Source organism: Eubalaena glacialis, chromosome 2 (assembly GCF_028564815.1).
Source record: "Eubalaena glacialis isolate mEubGla1 chromosome 2, mEubGla1.1.hap2.+ XY, whole genome shotgun sequence".
Lineage (NCBI taxonomy): Eukaryota > Metazoa > Chordata > Mammalia > Artiodactyla > Balaenidae > Eubalaena > Eubalaena glacialis.
Genome location: NC_083717.1, coordinates 193714201 through 193730482, shown reverse-complemented (window position 1 = coordinate 193730482; position 16282 = coordinate 193714201). Strand labels below are relative to the sequence as shown.

Genomic DNA, 16282 nt, shown 5'->3' with positions numbered 1-16282 from the left:
GGTCCTTCTTGAGTTCTGGGCCCTTCAGGCAACAAGAGAGGCAACCCAGGTGCCCAGGCCGGGCTGTGGACAGAAGGCCCAGCCGGACATGGATGGACGGAAACACACACACACACACACACACACGCACACGCACACACACACAGAGCCAGGGACTCTCTCCGTCCCCCGCCCCCACCCTTCCCAGGAACAAGTGGCCCTTTCTGCAGCTGGGTGGGGGTGGCCACACACTTGCCCCTTTGTCCACCATGTCCCAGGCCATTGTCCTGGAGTCCAGAGCCCCTGTGGTGTCTGCTCTGGGAGAGGAAGGAGCAGGGGCCGGGGGGCCACGTGCAGGGAGGTCCAGCCTGGATGCTGGTGTGGGGAGTGGAGGTCTGGCCTTGTGGGGCACCAGGGGGACCAGTCAGCACAGCAGGGGCAACAGTGTTTTATTTCTCTGCCAGGGGTGGTCGGGGACCAGCCTCAGGCCAGCCCGGGACCCTGGGGCTCTCGTGCCGACCTGGGGTCACCGAGGCTCCTGACGGCTGGCTGAGGCCAAGGGCAGGCACCCAGACCCTTCAAGCAGCAGGGCGGGAGGGACGCCAGCCGTGCACCAGAGCTGGAGAGCAGGCCAGGGCAGGGCTGGTGCCCCCCACTCCATCCTGGGTGCACGCCCCCATCCCCACATCCCTGCGGCTCCTGTGAGCGGCAGGGGCACCGAGTGGCTCCGACCCGACTGGCCAGCCACCGGAAGCATGTTCCCGCCCTGCCCAGCTCTTCCCTACGTGATGCTGTGTGTTCGCACACATCGACACGTGAGGGCTCTGGCTGGGCCAGGGCCACAGAGGTACTTCCCGGAGGCAGAAGCGAAGCAGCGGGGCTGCCCCGGCCCTTTGCCAGCGGGAATCTAGGGACATGCCCACACGGCCTGTGCACTGCCCAGAGGGGTGGGGTCAGGCCTGAGGCCACACAGCGGGGTCGCCTCAGATGCCGGGCAGCTGGACCGTGGGGGTCCCTGGCCCTCCTCCTCCGGGTCTTTGCTCCCCCCGTTTCCTCCCTCTTCGTTTGGGGCCACCTGGGAAGGGTCAGACCTGCGCCCCGCCACCTGCACTCTTGGGCCTCAACATCCAGAAGAGCCTACGGCAGTGGAGACGCTGAGTGGCAACAAAGAGCCGCAGGACGGGGACGCTGACCACGGCGGTGACGTGGGCGGGAGGCCTCCCTCCCCAGGGGCCGGACACTGCTCCACCGTGGCAGCCCCACTCAGCCACCCGGGAGGCCCCCAGCCCCGCCCCACCCTGCGTCCGTAGGTTTCTAAACACAGGCCCCGGCAGGCATCCGCCGACCATATAAGGCAGCCTCTGGCCGAGCTTCGCCTCCCCGTCCGGCCCCGCGGTGCTCCCAGCTCCCTGGAGCTCCTGGCGGGCGGCTCGCTAGCCCGGGGTCTTGGTGGCGAAGGTCAGGTAGCCGGTGTGGCCCACGGTCTCCTTCATGGGCATGCCGCTGCGGAAGGGGCCGGCGTCGGGGCCCGGACTGGCCCCCAGGTCAGGCGCGGGCAGGCTGATGGTGCGCACGTTGTAGACCTGGGGCAACACCTCCAGGGTGCTCAGCTCCGAGAAGCCACAGGCCGCCAGTGCCTGGCACGTGCGCTGCACCTGCTCGATGCACGGGGAGAACGAGCAGAAGCGCCCGCCTGCACGGGAGGAGGACACGGGGTCAGAGGGCAGGGGGCCGCCCCCAGAGCCCCGCCCCCAGAGCCCGCCCGCCCGCCCGCCTCCTCTGGCCCGGGGGTCTGCGGGCTGGGACTGCAGGGCAGAGGCAATGCACCCCCAGTCCCTTCGGGAGTGGGCGCTGCGAGACCCCACTGTGCGAGCTGAGGAGGGTGGGTGCCCCGACCCCTGCCCTGCGGTCCGAGGCCATGAAGCCCCCACCAAGCCCTCTGGCCACGAAGAGCTGCGGCCCCAGAGTAGAGGAGCCGCCCCAGAGTAGAGGAGCCGCCCCAGAGTAGAGGAGCCGGGCCGGGGCCCGGGGGCAGAAGCTCTTCTGCAGCCACGGGGCAGGGCCCGCCTGAACCAAGCCCTCTCACGTGCCGGCACAGGCCCAGCCCACCACCCTGATCTCCCTGGGCTTCCAGAGGGCACCGCCACCCCTGATTCCCACCAGGCAGCTGAGGGCCGGGGCCAGGGCGGAACCTTGGCATGGCAGCTGCCAGAGTGCTGGGCCTGAACAGCTTTAACCATACAGAGCAGCCCCGGGGGCGGGGGCTGCGGCTGTCACGGGAAATTAGAGGATGTCGCCCGCTCCTGGGAACACGAGGCGCCTACTCTGAGCGGAGCCCCACGGACCAAGGGTGAGGGAGAGGGGGCAGGAGCCGCAGCCCCTTCCTGCCGCCTCCCACCGGGGCTCGCCCACGCATCCTGCAGGCTGGCTAGGGGAAGGGATGGGGCCCAAGCCAGCCCCCAGAGGTCCCTGAGGCCTGGTCACCTCAGCCACACCTGGGACACAGACCCCCAGGTGGTCAGCTGGGAGGCCTGGGCTTGGAGGCAGAGCGTGCGGTTGACGTGAACCCAGAGGGCACAGGGTCACCCCCGAGAGGGGACCCAACCCCTGTGCACACAGCCGAGGAAACAGGCCCCATTAGACGGGGCCTGAGCCTGCTGGTCAGCCAGAGGCCCAGAGAGCCCAGGGCCACACCTCGCCGGGCCAAGCTGGAGAAACGCCAGGCTCACGAGGAAGTCGGGAGCCTCTGGGCCAGAACAAGCAGATCCAGAGAACAGGGCTTAGCGGGGCAGGGGGTACGGGACAGCACACAGCATGGCTCCCTCGGGGACCGAGGCCTGGGCCCGCTGGTGTCCCTGGAGCAGCAAGGACCTGCAGGTGTCCAGGGGGCAAAGCCGGAGGGGGTGGAGGTGTGGGGAAGCCGGCGCTGCCCCTCTCCCCAGCCCCAGGCCACCTCAGCAGAGACCAGGACACAGGAGTCCAGGGCTGAGCTTGAGCCAGCGGGCAGGGGCCCCACTGGGACCCTATGGCCGCCTTTCTGCCGCAACTGGGCCTCGGCGCCTGTCTTTCCAAGGGGCAGGCCTTCCCTGGGGTGCCCTGGCTTGCCTCTCCCGCCCCCTCGTGCTGCACCGCTCAGCGGGCAGGAGGACGGGCCCGGCTGCCCGAGCCAGCAACTTCTCCAGAAAAGGGAAAAACCCAGGGCCTCGCCAGCACCTCCCTGGCTCGGAGCCGACCTTCCCGCCTCTGCACCCAGCATCTTCCCTAAAAGGGGCACATTAGCCTGCCTGTGGCGGGTGGGGAAGGGAGACTCTGCAGGCACCGGCTGGGGTGAGGGGCTGCCTTCTGACCTCTGGCATGCCCAGGGGTGCAGGCCCAGCCTCTCACTCAGGCAGGGCTGCCACATTCCCCAGGGACCCGAGACACCTCCTACCTTGGGGTGGGAGCGGGGCCAGGCCAAGGGGCAGGGGCCCAGGTGGAGCCCCACTCTCCCCAGCCCTGACCCCTCTCACTCTCACCCTCTCCCTGGGCGACCTCCCCACGACTCCCCTGCTGCCCTGACCTACCCCCCTGCTCAGGCCGAAAGGGGCCCCGGCCTGGCCACACCCCTCCCAGACCCCCCGGCTCACCTTCGACCTTCAGGGCATCCCAGGCATGGCCCACGGCCTCCCAAGGCGAGGGGATGTCCAGGAAGACAGCGTCCGCCACGCGGCTCACACCGAAGCCGCTGCGGCACACGTCCTGGTTGCGCACGGTCACCCATCGGCCCACGCGGTGCTCCTGGAACTCCTCCCGAGCCTTCTCCGCCCGCTGCTGGTGGAACTCCACCGTGTGCAGGTGGCCCGTGGGTGCAATGGTGCGGATGATGGCGTGGGACACGGAGCCGCTGCCGGTGCCTAGCGGGACCGGACGGGTGTCAGACGGGAAACGACCCCACCCTCACCCTGAGGGACCCACCAAGGGCCCATGAGGTCAGCCGACCCCGGGTTACCAGCGGGCACCAGTCTGGAGCTCCCTGAGGGGTCCTGGGACACGAAGGCTGCATGTGTGGCGGGGGGAGTGGAGGGAGCTGACTGATCATCGATGTCTGCCGTGGGTCCCGCGGGGAGGGTGGCAGCCCTGCCCACCCCCACCTCTGGAGAGACTCTGCTGCACAGACCTGGAGCCCCGAAGACGGGTCCCGAGAGGGGCCGGGACTGGCCCGCGGCCCTGCAGGCTCTGTGCGGAGCAGATCAAGAGGATTGGAACCGTCCCACGTGGTGGCTGGGCCCAAGCTCCCCGAGGGACTCAGGTCAGTCCATCTTCCTGCCCCCCCCGATCCGCTCCCGCCACACGGGGTGCAGCTCTGCCCTCACCCTGCGCGACCAGAGACACGGTGACCAACGTGCCCCCCACGTCATCGTCTCTCAGTTTTCCCCCAGCCTCACGGGCCACTCCTCAGCTTCCTTCAGGGCTGCCCCTCTACCGGCCTTCCTGCCCTACAGTGCCCGGCCGGGCCTGCGTCCTCCGGTCACTCCCCGTGACCTTCCCCCACCTCACTGCTCCAGGCGCCAGGCCTCACGAAGACGCCCGGGCGTCCACTGCACACCGATCACCTCCCCCGCGACCGCAAACAGCGCCCAGCATTTACAGGTGCAGAGCTGGAGCCGATCCAACCCAAATCCACTCCCTGCCAAGCCTCCCGAACCAGTTGGTGACATGACTGCCCAGCCATACGCCACGGAGGAGCCCTCCCCTCCCCCACAGGTAACTCCTGCACCTCCTTCCCCATCTCTCCAGGAGCCGCTCCTTCTCCCCACCTGCCTGCCGGCTCCCCGTAACAGCCCCTGACCCCCGCCTTCAGTCCACCTCAACACAGCCGCGGATTCTCTCCCCCCTCGGTCAGACCAGGCCTCTGCCCTTTCCACACACGGCAGACTCGGACTCCTCGTGACGCCCGAGCAGCACCCACTTCCTCCCTGACCTCATCCCTGCTCCTGCCACGCTCGTCTCCTTGATGACCCCTCGCGCAGGGTCTTTGCAAGGCTCTCCCTTGGGGTGACCCTCCCCTTTGGCTTTTGGTACCGCCTTCCCATCATATTCAACCACATTCAACTCACTGCTCCCTCCTCAGAGAGGTCTTCCCTGACACCCCTAGCTGGAGGGACCCCTCTCTGAGTCACCCTCAAACACGCAGCCCTGTCTCCCAAGCCCCCCAGCAATCAACAACACCGAAACGGTCACAGTGGGCTTCCTGTCTGTCTCCTTTGAGAAGCAGAAACTTGGTCTGTCTTGTCACGGCTGTACCCACGGTTCCTAGAAGGGAAGCTGGCACATCAGAGGAGCCCAGAAGCATGCTCGCTGACAGCACTTTTCAGCCGAGTGGAGCGAGGCCCTGGCTGTGGATGCACGGGGGGAAGCAGGGGATGAGCTGGCCCTGAACCCTGTCCACCCCCCCAGCTGCCCTGGTGCTGAGCAGCCTCTGCCCAGGCCCCACCCACTCTCTGACCCACTCACTGCCCAGGTTCTGCATCTGACTCTCCCCAGTTCAAAGTGCTTGGCTGGGCAAAAAGAACCATCCAATTGTCCACATGGAGAAACTGAGGCCCTCCATGTGGACAAAGAGAGGGACAGAGATGGCTTGAAGCCTCCAAAAGTTGGCAGCAGTGCTATTGGGAACTCTTCGTGACTCTGGAACCCAGATGCCTGGCCCACGAAAAACATGCTGGAAATCTAGGCACACCTGGGCCTGGGCTGTTCTTGGCTAGGTTGCATGCTTCAATCCCCAGCACCTGCGTGTGTGTGTACACGCGCACGCGCGCGCACACATGTGCAGAGGCTGGGAACAGCTGCCTTCAGGCACTTCCATCTGCACTCCAGGCTCTGGGCTCAGTGACAATGGTGCTGGCCTGGGATGAGCACGGGGCCGGCTCCTCACCCACAGTGAGCACCCTGAAGCAGCCCTGGCCTCCCTCCAGGAAGGGGCACTCTCAGCCCTGGGCCTGGGGCTCCCATTCGCAGCAGTCAGGGACTGCCAGGCCAGGCACCCTCTGCCCTTCTGTCAGCACCTTGGTCAGCGCCGAGCAGCGCTCACACCCCCAACCCCACCTAGACAAGTAGGATCCCCCCGGGGCACCAGCTCCTCCAGCGGGCTAGCCTTGGTCCAGTCCTATCAACTCTCACGCAGAGTACAGCACCAGTCTCCTAACCGGCTTCCTTGCTTCTGCCCTCACTCCCTGCAGTCAGCCCCCCCAGAAAGACCCTGTTAAAACAGAAGTTGAGTAATAATGCTTGTGTTCAGGAAGGGCAGGCTGGAGGCTGTCTGGACAGTGGGTCTGACCTCCACCTTCATGAACTGAGGCAACCTGAAGAACTCACCCGATTCACAGACCACAGAGCCAGGCCGAAGCTCCAGCATCATGGTGAGCAGGGCAATGTCGGTGGAGTAGAGGATCTGGGTGCGGTGTGGCAGGTTCAGTGTCCAGAGCTCAGGTGTGGGGTGCAGCACATACACCCAGCCACCTCGGCCGCAGGTCACCTTGGAGCCGAAGGGGCGGCCAATGAGGTCTACTGAATGCCGAAGGACGCCGTGCCGGGTCTGGGTCTGGGCCCCACGCTGCACACGCACTGCCACCATCGCACCATGGCCCAGTGACAGGATGGCTGTGTCACCCTCTTTGATCAGCTCCTCGTACGCCACGAAGCTCATGGTGTTGCTGTCTGGCAGGTGCCAGGGACCTGGGAGGTGTGTCGGCATGAACATGTAAGGGGGCCAGGAGGCAGGATATGCACCTGGGGTCCAGAGAGAAGGCTGTGAGGCCCAGATCCCGAGCAATGGGGGTGCAGTAGCTGGCTCAGTCCCTGGCACTGTCCATTAGGACAGCCCAATAGGGCTGCACCCTGGCCTGACATTTGAAGCCCTTCTTGGTGTGGTCTTAAGAAAAAAGCCATCAGCCCAAATCACAGATGGAGAAACTGAGGCCCTACACTGGCAGAGGAGGGGCCCAAGGATTCCCACAAAGTAAGAGCCTGACCCTCTCTCTCATCACCCTTCTCCAGGAGCTTGGCTTCCATTCTCCAGCTGTAGGATGAGAGAGCGACTACCTAGGGAAGAGCTGCAAATGGCCCGTGAGGTCACCTCCAGGCCAGGCAGAACCCCTCCTCTCCCCAGTTTCCCCTATAGCGGGCTCCTGGGCAGACAAGTGGCAGGGGTATGCAGATGTAAGGGCTCCCAAGCAGAGGTTGGGGACGTGCAGGGGGCAGTAAACAGAAACACTGGCCTGGCCTGTGTAGAGGCAGGGGGCGGCTTAGGCCAGGCTTGCACAGGGCTGGGGGCGGCCATGGGAGGCTGCAGGGAAGTGCAGGGCGACCCCCACCCGCGCACTGCCACACTGGCCCTGCGGAGTCTCACCGGCGACGCTCGTCGGGCTCCGACTCCCGGAGGGTCTGCACGTGGCCCCGCGCCGCCGCCACAGCACTTCCGGCTCTGGCCTGGTGCGCGGCGCCCGCCGATGACGTCATGGCGTACCGCCCCGCGCGCGCGGGCTCTCGGGACGCACGGGCTCTCGGGACCCACGGGCCGTCCCTCCCGGCCACCGGAGCGCGCCTCGTGCTCGGACTCTCTGCTTTATTTCTACTCGTGCAAAAGACAAACTGAAAGTCCCACTGTCCCGCCGCCGAGCTGCTGCAGTCCTTCCAGACTCCTCCTACGGGCGCTATTGATAAAGGCTGCGGAACAGGGCAGGGCCCCGTTCCGCAGCCTTTTGACAGCCCCGGAGTCCCCGGAAGGGCCGCCCAGGCGAGCTGCGCAGTCCCCTCCGAGGACACTTTGCCATGGACATTTTGTCACTGCAAACCGCTCTGGGAACACCTCTGACGGGCCCCAGGATAAATTCCAGAAAATGGAATCGCCGATGAGAGGGTCGACCCAGAAGGCTTTGGCTAGGGTCAGCCAGAGGAGCAGGAGATGGTGGCCTGGAAGGGTCTGCAGAAGTGGCCTTAGGCCCAGGCCTTGCCTCTTCTTGGCCTGCCTCCTCTTCAGGGGCACATTCTCCGGAGTGCAGGAGCTGCTTCAAGGAGGGAGGGGGTCCTCTGTCCCCTCCTGGAACCCAGGGTGCAATGAGCAGTGGGTGAACTGTGCTCCCTTGGGGGCCGGTCAGTGAGGACAGGGCCAGTGGCCTGAGCAGGGGACAGGGGGAGGGGCAGCTGGAGGACGGGGGCAGAAAAGGGAAGCAGCAGCCCTGCTCTGTCGCAGCAGGGCTGATTCAGAGCCGGTTCCTCTGGAAAGTGTGTGCGGGGGAGGGGGACAGGGGACATGGACTGTTTTCCTCCAGCACACAGGTCCCTGTGGGCCAGGGCTTATCCTGTTAGCCTTGGGGACTGGAGAGGGATAGAGATCCCAGCCCACCCAGCCACCCTGAGGCCTGAGCCCTAACCCAGGGCCAGCTAGCAATGACCCTAGGCCACACTTCCCAGGCCCAGGCTGCTCCATCCTGGGCAAATGGGAGTAGCCAGGCCCTGCAGAGCCAGTCCCTTCCCAGAGCCCTGCCAACCTGTGAGGCACTCTGAACTCTCCCTCCTCTGGGGCCAGGACTGGCGAGGGTGTCTGTGGACCACAGAGCCCATGATGGAGACCCAGGTGCCTAGCCTCAGCCCCTCCGTGCCCCTGCCCTGACTGGGCCTGGGTCTTGGAGCCCCAGAGGAAGAAGGTGAGGGGCCTTTGGTGGCCTCCCATTCTCTGTGGGTTCTTGTCCCTGTGGGGCCAGTGCTCTGGCCACCAGCTGCCTGTGTGGCTTCATCACTGTCCCCTTGCCTCTTGCTCTCGACTCTGAGACAACACAGCTCCATCCACGGCTCGCCAACCTTTGTTCCAGGTGACTTTGCACCAGCCTGAATCACCCCCTAATTGCTCTCCTGGGAGATCTCAACTTTCCACTTCTCGTGGGGGTTCCTTTTCCCCAGGCTTGCAGCTACTCAGCAGCTGAGTGCCTACTAAGAGCCTAAATTAGGACTCCCAACTTCCCACTCGCCTCTCTGTGACTCGCTGGCCAGCTCCTCCATTGCCCCCTCCTCCAAGCAGCCTTCCCAGGGCTGTCCATCTGAGCCTGCCCCATCAGCCTGAGTCCGCAAGCACCACCTGATTAGCCAGGGCAGGTGGGTACTTTGCCCAGGGCAGAGTAAAAGAACTGATACTGTATGAGCCCAGCTAAGTGTCATCACATTGAGTCTTCCCCACAATCCTGTGAGAGAGGGACCACCACTTTACAGATGGGGAAACTGAGGCTCAGGGAGGTCAAGTAACTTGCATAAGACCACACAGCCAACGTGGCCAAAGTGGGATTGGGATTTAAAGCCAGTAAACTTGGCTTCAGAGAACTAGTGGCAGATTTGAAGAAAGCTGGGAACTGGCAGGAAGTAGGCCCTGGAGGAAAGGGAGACCCTGAGGATGCCCACTGGGGGAGGCTGCTCTGCTCTCATCTCAGGCAGGGATCAGGTGACCCAAGGTCTCCTCTTCCCTGAACAGCTCAGTCTCCTGCCCCACCATGCTCTGTGACCACAAGGCAGCCCCTGCTCCTTTTCTGACCCTAACTAACTTCCCCTTTGGGTTTTGCGGAGCTCAGGGACAGGGGACCAGGAGGAAGCAATGCCCACCCTGGCTGCACTCTGAGCACAGACTCTGAGGATGGCCTCGCGTCCCCTGCTTGGATCCTGGCCCTGCCGTCCTACGTGGCTCACCTCCACCTGCCCAGCTCTGTGCCTGCCCCACTGAGCAGGGTCATGTTCTGTGGATGAAAGGCCGGGGACTCCTTTGAGGCTCCCCACCCCCTCCAGGGCCAGGTGGTTAATGTATAACCGGGTGTGATTTCCAAGAAACATGGACCATAAATGGGCAAGAAGCTGGGTGATGTCACCCAGCTTCTTGCCCGGACGCGGCCAAACCGGTTCCTGTGGGCCCTAGGGAGAGTGGAGGGTCCACAGACGAGGGCAAGTGTAGCTGGGGGCAGTGTTCTTCCTGCTGAGGTGGAGGCCTGTACCCTCCTGGCCCCCTTCCTGCTCCCCTGCTTGGGACCACCCAGGCTCCCAAGCAGCCCCTGCCTGGTGGGGGGCCTCACCCTGACTTTTGGGTCTAAAGGCCTCAAAGGCCCCCTCCCCCCTTCCCCCATCACAGCTGCTGACCATGTGCGCTATCAGACTGAGTCCAGCCCAGGCTTGGCCAGCCGGGGGTCCCCAGGGTGGGCCCCAGTTCAGGTTAGCACAGGGCCAGTCACCCCAGGACCACTGAGGGACTGCCGACCTCCGACCCGGTCCCCCATCACGCACCTTCCGATCTTCCCTTTGCTCATCTGCAAAACTAGGACAAAACACTCATCTCCGAAGGCTGAGGATTGCTGGAGCCCCAGGCAGAAGCATCCCTAGGGCCTGGCCCTGCGCAAGACCCCAAGCCTCTGGACTTCACCTCTCCAGTGTGGACCTTGCTTGTGGAGAGAAAGGGAAGCAGGGGTCCTTTCCTGCCCCCATCCTCCCAAGTTGGTCAGGCCCTTGGTGGCCTGAGGGTGGGGGAGGGGGGCCTTCTGGGAAGCTGCAGAGGCTACAGACAGAGAGGAAGCCCTGAGTGCCACCCCTCCACCCGCTGGGGTCTGAAAGCCAAATAGGCCTCCAGGACCAGCAGCTCTGTTTCTAGAAACAGAAACTTGAGCCCATCAGGCCTTTGGGGTGGAGAGTTGGGAAAGGCAGCTGCAGATATTTCTAAAATTAGGGGAAGGGGTTGCAGGGGGCACAGAACGCAGGAATTTCAGGCTTAAGGGACACCTGCTGTCTGGCCAGTCCAGACCCATTTGCCTTTTTACCTTGGCTTGTTTCATGGGTCTAAAAAATGCTGACTGTGAGCAGGTCAAAACACGCCAAGGTGAGCAAGAGAAGAGGCAGGAGGCTCTCCGCAGTAACCACGGGGGACAGAGCACAGAGGCAGAGGCAAAGGGACTTGCTCGCCCTTTGCTCCAGTGCCCATTCCTCAGAGGCACCAAATACACTGGAATGCCCGCTCTGCCCCAGCCTCCGCAGGACCCATCTCCTCCCATCTCCGGATGATATTTTGTTCACATAGCTGCTTGCTCACAGCCAGTCTTCCTGCAGCAGCAGCAGTGTTCGCCTTGCTGCCCACAGAGCACACTGTGCAGTCCTGGAGGGATTTTGTTAAATATACACGTAGATAAGGGTCTTCCCCCTTCCTTGCTTCATTCACAAAGCAACGTATGATGGACATCAACCACACAAGCTCCAATTCACGCTTTTTAATAGCTGTATAATATTCCACACTGGGGAGATGCCTTCCCTACCCCCGGCCAGTCCCCAAGTGATGGGCATCGAGTTATATCCGGGTTTGTTTGTGTTTGTTTCTCCTACTACACATCTCTTGGTCTATCTGCAAAGAGAAATGAGACTGTCTATAGGCTGGATTCCTAGAAGTGTGATTGCTGGGTCATGGAGTATGAACATTTTAAATTTTAATAGATACTGCCAAATTACTTTCCTAAAACGATGTAGCAATTCACAGTTGCAGGCAGCATGCGAATGCCTGTCTCCCCACATTCCAACCCATAGCCAACACTGGCTGGTATCAATCTTTTCTTTTTTTGCCAGTCTGGGTGTGTTGGGGCTAGTGGAAGGCATAGTCGTTATTTTAACTTGCGTGATTCTGATTTTTAGTGTCTTTTTTTTTTTTTTTAATCTCACATGTGCTTATTGTTTGTTAGCATTTCCTCCAGTCTTTGCCAAAAGTCTCTGAGGACTGCCTTTGGGGGTGGGGTAGGGAGATGAACCTGTCCCCTGCAGAGAGGGCACAGGCCTGGGGTCTGGGGACTCTGTGCACTCCGCAGCAGAGCCAGAGTATTTCCGCATCAACCAGGAGGGGCTGGGCCCGGGGGTCTCTGGCTCAGACGGCCCAAAGCCCGGGGACTTGCCCAAGGTCAAGGCACAAAGGGTGCCGCCGGGCTGGGCCGCAGCCGGGCTGGGCCGCAGCCAGTCTGCGCCTCTGGAGCGCCTTCGCTCTGCACCAAGACCGCCCGGGAGACGCCTGCGGGCACCTTGGAGAAGGTCGGCGGCTCGGGGCCAGCTCGGACGGGGCGGGAGAAGGGGGGGCGGCGGGGGTTTGGCAGTACCTGCTGTGGAAGCCCTGGACGCCCTCGCCTGGCCCCTCGCCGCGACCACCGCGGGGACTGGCAAGACGAGGGAGGGCAGGAGCCATGGTGCAGACAAGCCCGAGCGTCCTCAAGTGCCTGGTGGCCCTCCTGCCTCGGTTTCCCGCTCGGAGGCAGGCGGGGGGTGGGGGAATCCAGAATGTCCAAGGGCCTGAGGTTCCGGCTTCGGGATCCTGGGCGGGCGTGGGGTGGGGTAGGCGGGCTGCGCGGGGTCCCGGCGAGGGGATAGTCGGGGTGGGCTGCCTGGGGTGGGGGGGCTCCGGGGGGCTGCGGGCGGCGGACAAAGCGACGGCACCACCCCGTAGCGTGGCCCAATGGAATGAATGGGCTATAAATAGCGGCCAATGGGAGGCCCGCGTCGCGCCCCTTAAGAGCCGCGGGAGCGCGGAGCGGCCGCTGTTCGCCTGCGCCGCGCCCTGAGCTGCCGACCGGCCGAGAGCCCCCGCCCCCGCCCGGCTGCTCAGTGAGTGGGCCCGAGGGCGGGGGTGTGGGGGTGGGTCGCGGGGTACCGGGGCAGGGGCGCTGCGCATGGAGGGGGCTCGGGGGCCGCGGCGTCGCGCGCTCCCGGCACGCCGGGGCCCGCCGCCTGGAGCGGGCGCGCCAGCTAGGCCGGGGGTCCTGGGCGATGTGGTAGCCCCCTGCGCGCAGTGCCGACCCCACTGACCTTGGCCGCGTCCCAGGCGACCGGTGCCCGGGGCCCTGGGTGGTTAGCAGGTCCCCAGGAGGCCCGGAGCCTCGGGTGCCCGCTGACCCCCGCGTCTCCCCGCAGCCCGCCGCCGCCATGCCCTTCTCCAACAGCCACAACACGCTGAAGCTGCGCTTCCCGGCCGAGGACGAGTACCCCGACCTCAGCGGCCACAACAATCACATGGCCAAGGTACTGACCCCCGAGCTGTACGCCGAGCTGCGCGCTAAGAGCACGCCGAGCGGCTTCACGCTGGACGACGTCATCCAGACCGGCGTGGACAACCCAGGTACGCGCACACCAGTCCCGGGGTCAGGGTGCCAGCGCCGTATCCGCGGGACACCCCCCCGGCTAGGGCCCAGAGGCCCCCCCCCCATGCCAGTCCCCCTCGGGCCAAAGTCCGGGCGCTCTCTTCCCGCGCACAGCCGCAGGGTCCTCAACGGCTCGCTGAGGCCTGGCAGTGACGTCACTGTCCTCATTCCGCGGCCCCCCCACAGGCCACCCCTATATCATGACCGTGGGCTGCGTGGCTGGCGACGAGGAGTCGTACGACGTGTTCAAGGAGCTCTTTGACCCCATCATTGAGGATCGGCACGGCGGCTATAAGCCCACAGACGAGCACAAGACCGACCTCAACCCCGACAACCTGCAGGTGCCGGGCGGCCCGGGGCGGCGGGGCGGCCTGGGGAGGGGTCTCCCGGAGCTCACCTCTGCTTGGCCCCCAGGGCGGCGACGACCTGGACCCCAACTACGTGCTGAGCTCGCGGGTGCGCACGGGCCGCAGCATCCGCGGCTTCTGCCTCCCCCCGCACTGCAGCCGCGGGGAGCGCCGCGCCATCGAGAAGCTCGCCATCGAAGGTAAGGGTCGGGCCGGCCGGGCCACACTCCCGGTCCCGGTCCCGGCCCCTGCCGGCTTGTTTACTAGTCATCCGAGCCGCCGCCGACGCCGCGCTCTTATCTGCGCTCTGGCTCCGGTTTCCCGGAGGGACCGAGGCCCAGCCCCGCGCCTACAGCGTCCTGGGGCCCGGCGGGGGTCGGCTTGGGCCGGGTCACCGGCTCGGCCCGCCGCCCGGACCGGGAGGACTGGACTCCAGCCAAGCCGAGCGGGCACGGGGAGGTGGGGCGGACCCGTGTCGCTAGGGGTGGTGGCGGTGTGGGACAGGAGCCCACCCGCTCGTCCTCCTGAGCGCGCCCCTCCGCAGCCCTGTCGAGCCTGGACGGTGACCTGGCGGGGAGGTACTACGCGCTCAGAAGCATGACCGAGGCGGAACAGCAGCAGCTCATCGACGACCACTTCCTTTTCGATAAGCCCGTGTCGCCCCTGCTGCTGGCCTCGGGCATGGCCCGCGACTGGCCGGATGCCCGCGGCATCTGGTGCGTGCTCCCCAACCCCCCTCCCGCGGGTCCCCACTCCCCGCCTTCGTCCTCTCCCTGGCGAGGCCGAGGAGGAAGAGGGAGGGGCCGGGCTTGGGTTTGGTGCCACCCAGGCCTCCTCGCAGGTGACCTTGACCGTGCAGGTAAGTGAAGGACCCCGGCTAGTAGTGGCCTCAGCCTCTCAGGATCTAGGAGGTGGGGGACCAGTCGTGTTGGCTTTTCTCCACCCCCCTCTGGGGAGCTGGAGCTACTTGTTTTCTCTCCTTTCCCACCCGCTTCCCCGCGGGGAGTCAGTCAGGTGCTGGGTGACGCAGACGCTTCCTCGAGTGGGCGGTGGGGGAGGAGGGCTTACAAGCTCCTGTTCACACTGTGCGTGTATCGTGGGGCTTCCGCGCCCAGCTACAGCGCATCCCCCTGTAGGGGGGCTGTGCTGGCTGCCTCTGCCCCTTATCCCCTTGGTGGGGACCACACAGTACCTGATGGGCAAGCTGGGGAAGCAGCTCAGGCCTCTCTTTCTGTCCCCTCTCTGAGCTGTCCTGGCCTCCCTCCGTGCCCCCAGGCTGTTGACGGGGCTGGAGTCCGGGCAGCGGCCCCCGCTCCTGGGTACAGCTGGGATGAGCACCCCAGGGACCTGGGAAGTGCCTCCGGTCTGGGGACCCCCTAGAGTTTTTTTTCTGGATGTGCCCTGAGACCACAGTCCAGGGAGGAGGCTTGACTGTGCCCCTCCCCCAGGCACAATGACAATAAGACCTTCCTGGTGTGGATCAACGAGGAGGACCACCTGCGGGTCATCTCCATGCAGAAGGGGGGCAACATGAAGGAGGTGTTCACCCGCTTCTGCAATGGCCTCACCCAGGTCAGGCCTGGCCCCCGCAACCTGGGCTGGCACAGTGGGGGCTGGGTGCCAGGGAGGGGGCAGGGCCAGGCCCCCCGGTTCAGGCAGAGATGTAGGCGCCCCATTAACCTCCTGGGGAGTCCAGGTCTCAGTTGCCTCAGGGTCCTGCTGGGGGGCTCCCGGGTCTCAGCTTGTCCCCTGGGGGATGTCTCAGCCAGGCCTCCCCTCTCACACCTCCACCTCCAGATTGAAACGCTCTTCAAGTCTAAGAACTACGAATTCATGTGGAACCCTCACCTGGGCTACATCCTCACCTGCCCGTCTAACCTGGGCACAGGGCTGCGGGCAGGGGTGCACATCAAGTTGCCCCACCTGGGCAAGCACGAGAAGTTCCCGGAGGTGCTCAAGCGGCTGCGGCTTCAGAAGCGAGGCACAGGTGAGTGGGGTGGGGGGACTGCAGGCACCCCTCTCTGCCGGGGCAGCCCCCCCCCCCCCAGCCCTGCTGACCTGGCTGTCTCCCCAGGCGGTGTGGACACGGCTGCTGTGGGCGGGATCTTTGACGTCTCCAATGCAGACCGCTTGGGCTTCTCGGAGGTGGAGCTGGTGCAGATGGTGGTGGACGGTGTGAAGCTGCTCACTGAGATGGAGCAGCGGCTGGAGCAGGGCCAGGCCATCGATGACCTCGTGCCCGCCCAGAAGTGAAGCCCTGGCCTGCATCTGCCACCACCTCCAGCCCTGCTGCTTCCTAACTTATTGTCCGGGCAGCGCCCACCATGCACCCCTGAGGCTCGCCGTTTGGCGGCTGAGCCCTTAGCCTTGCTGTAGAGACTTCTGTCGCCCTTGGTAGAGTTTATTTTTGTGATGGCTGAGATGTTGCTGATGCTGAAATAAACTAGGGTTTTGGCCTGCCCCAAGTCTGAGTGGTGCCTCCCCTTTCCAGGGGCAGCCCAGGGCTCAGCAGCCAGGCTCTGGGGCCTGAGTCTTGGGTCTGCCCTTTGTGCTTCACTGTGAGCTGGGACAGTAGTAATCAGAGGCAGGCACCCTGCTGTACCCACCTAGTCCTGTTCCACGAGCCTCTCCGCCATCCTGTCTACTTGGCTTCCCTGCAGGCCTGGGGTGGGCTGGTGGGGGAGGGACAAGAAGGGGGAGGAGCTCCAGGGTGGCAGAGCCCCAGCCTGAGCGTCCAAAGGATTTTTGGGCCTGGGGCGTGGAGCCTGGCACTTTGCTTAGCCCCAC

General features: G+C 64.7%; 2 protein-coding genes across 3 annotated transcripts; one reads left to right on the top strand and one right to left on the bottom strand.

Moving 5' to 3' along the window:
* Positions 1 to 411: 411 nt before the first annotated feature.
* TRMT61A (tRNA methyltransferase 61A) lies at positions 412 to 7447 on the bottom strand. Of its 2 annotated transcripts, none has more exons than XM_061182914.1 (4): positions 7367 to 7447; positions 6334 to 6693; positions 3606 to 3872; positions 412 to 1672 (listed from the first exon to the last, which is right to left on the bottom strand). In XM_061182914.1, the coding sequence occupies exons 2-4, from the start codon at positions 6662 to 6664 to the stop codon at positions 1413 to 1415; spliced, it is 858 nt and encodes a 285-aa protein (XP_061038897.1). In that variant the 5' UTR covers positions 6665 to 6693; positions 7367 to 7447; the 3' UTR covers positions 412 to 1412. The 2 variants fall into 2 exon arrangements, with proteins under 2 accessions (XP_061038897.1, XP_061038896.1); XM_061182913.1 differs by having other exon boundaries at positions 6334 to 6747; positions 7367 to 7446.
* A 5076-nt stretch (positions 7448 to 12523) lies between these two features.
* Positions 12524 to 15960, top strand: CKB (creatine kinase B). The gene is made up of 8 exons (XM_061181324.1): positions 12524 to 12615; positions 12922 to 13126; positions 13335 to 13489; positions 13563 to 13695; positions 14040 to 14211; positions 14944 to 15067; positions 15293 to 15482; positions 15570 to 15960. The coding sequence occupies exons 2-8, from the start codon at positions 12934 to 12936 to the stop codon at positions 15746 to 15748; spliced, it is 1146 nt and encodes a 381-aa protein (XP_061037307.1). The 5' UTR covers positions 12524 to 12615; positions 12922 to 12933; the 3' UTR covers positions 15749 to 15960.
* Positions 15961 to 16282: the final 322 nt, after the last annotated feature.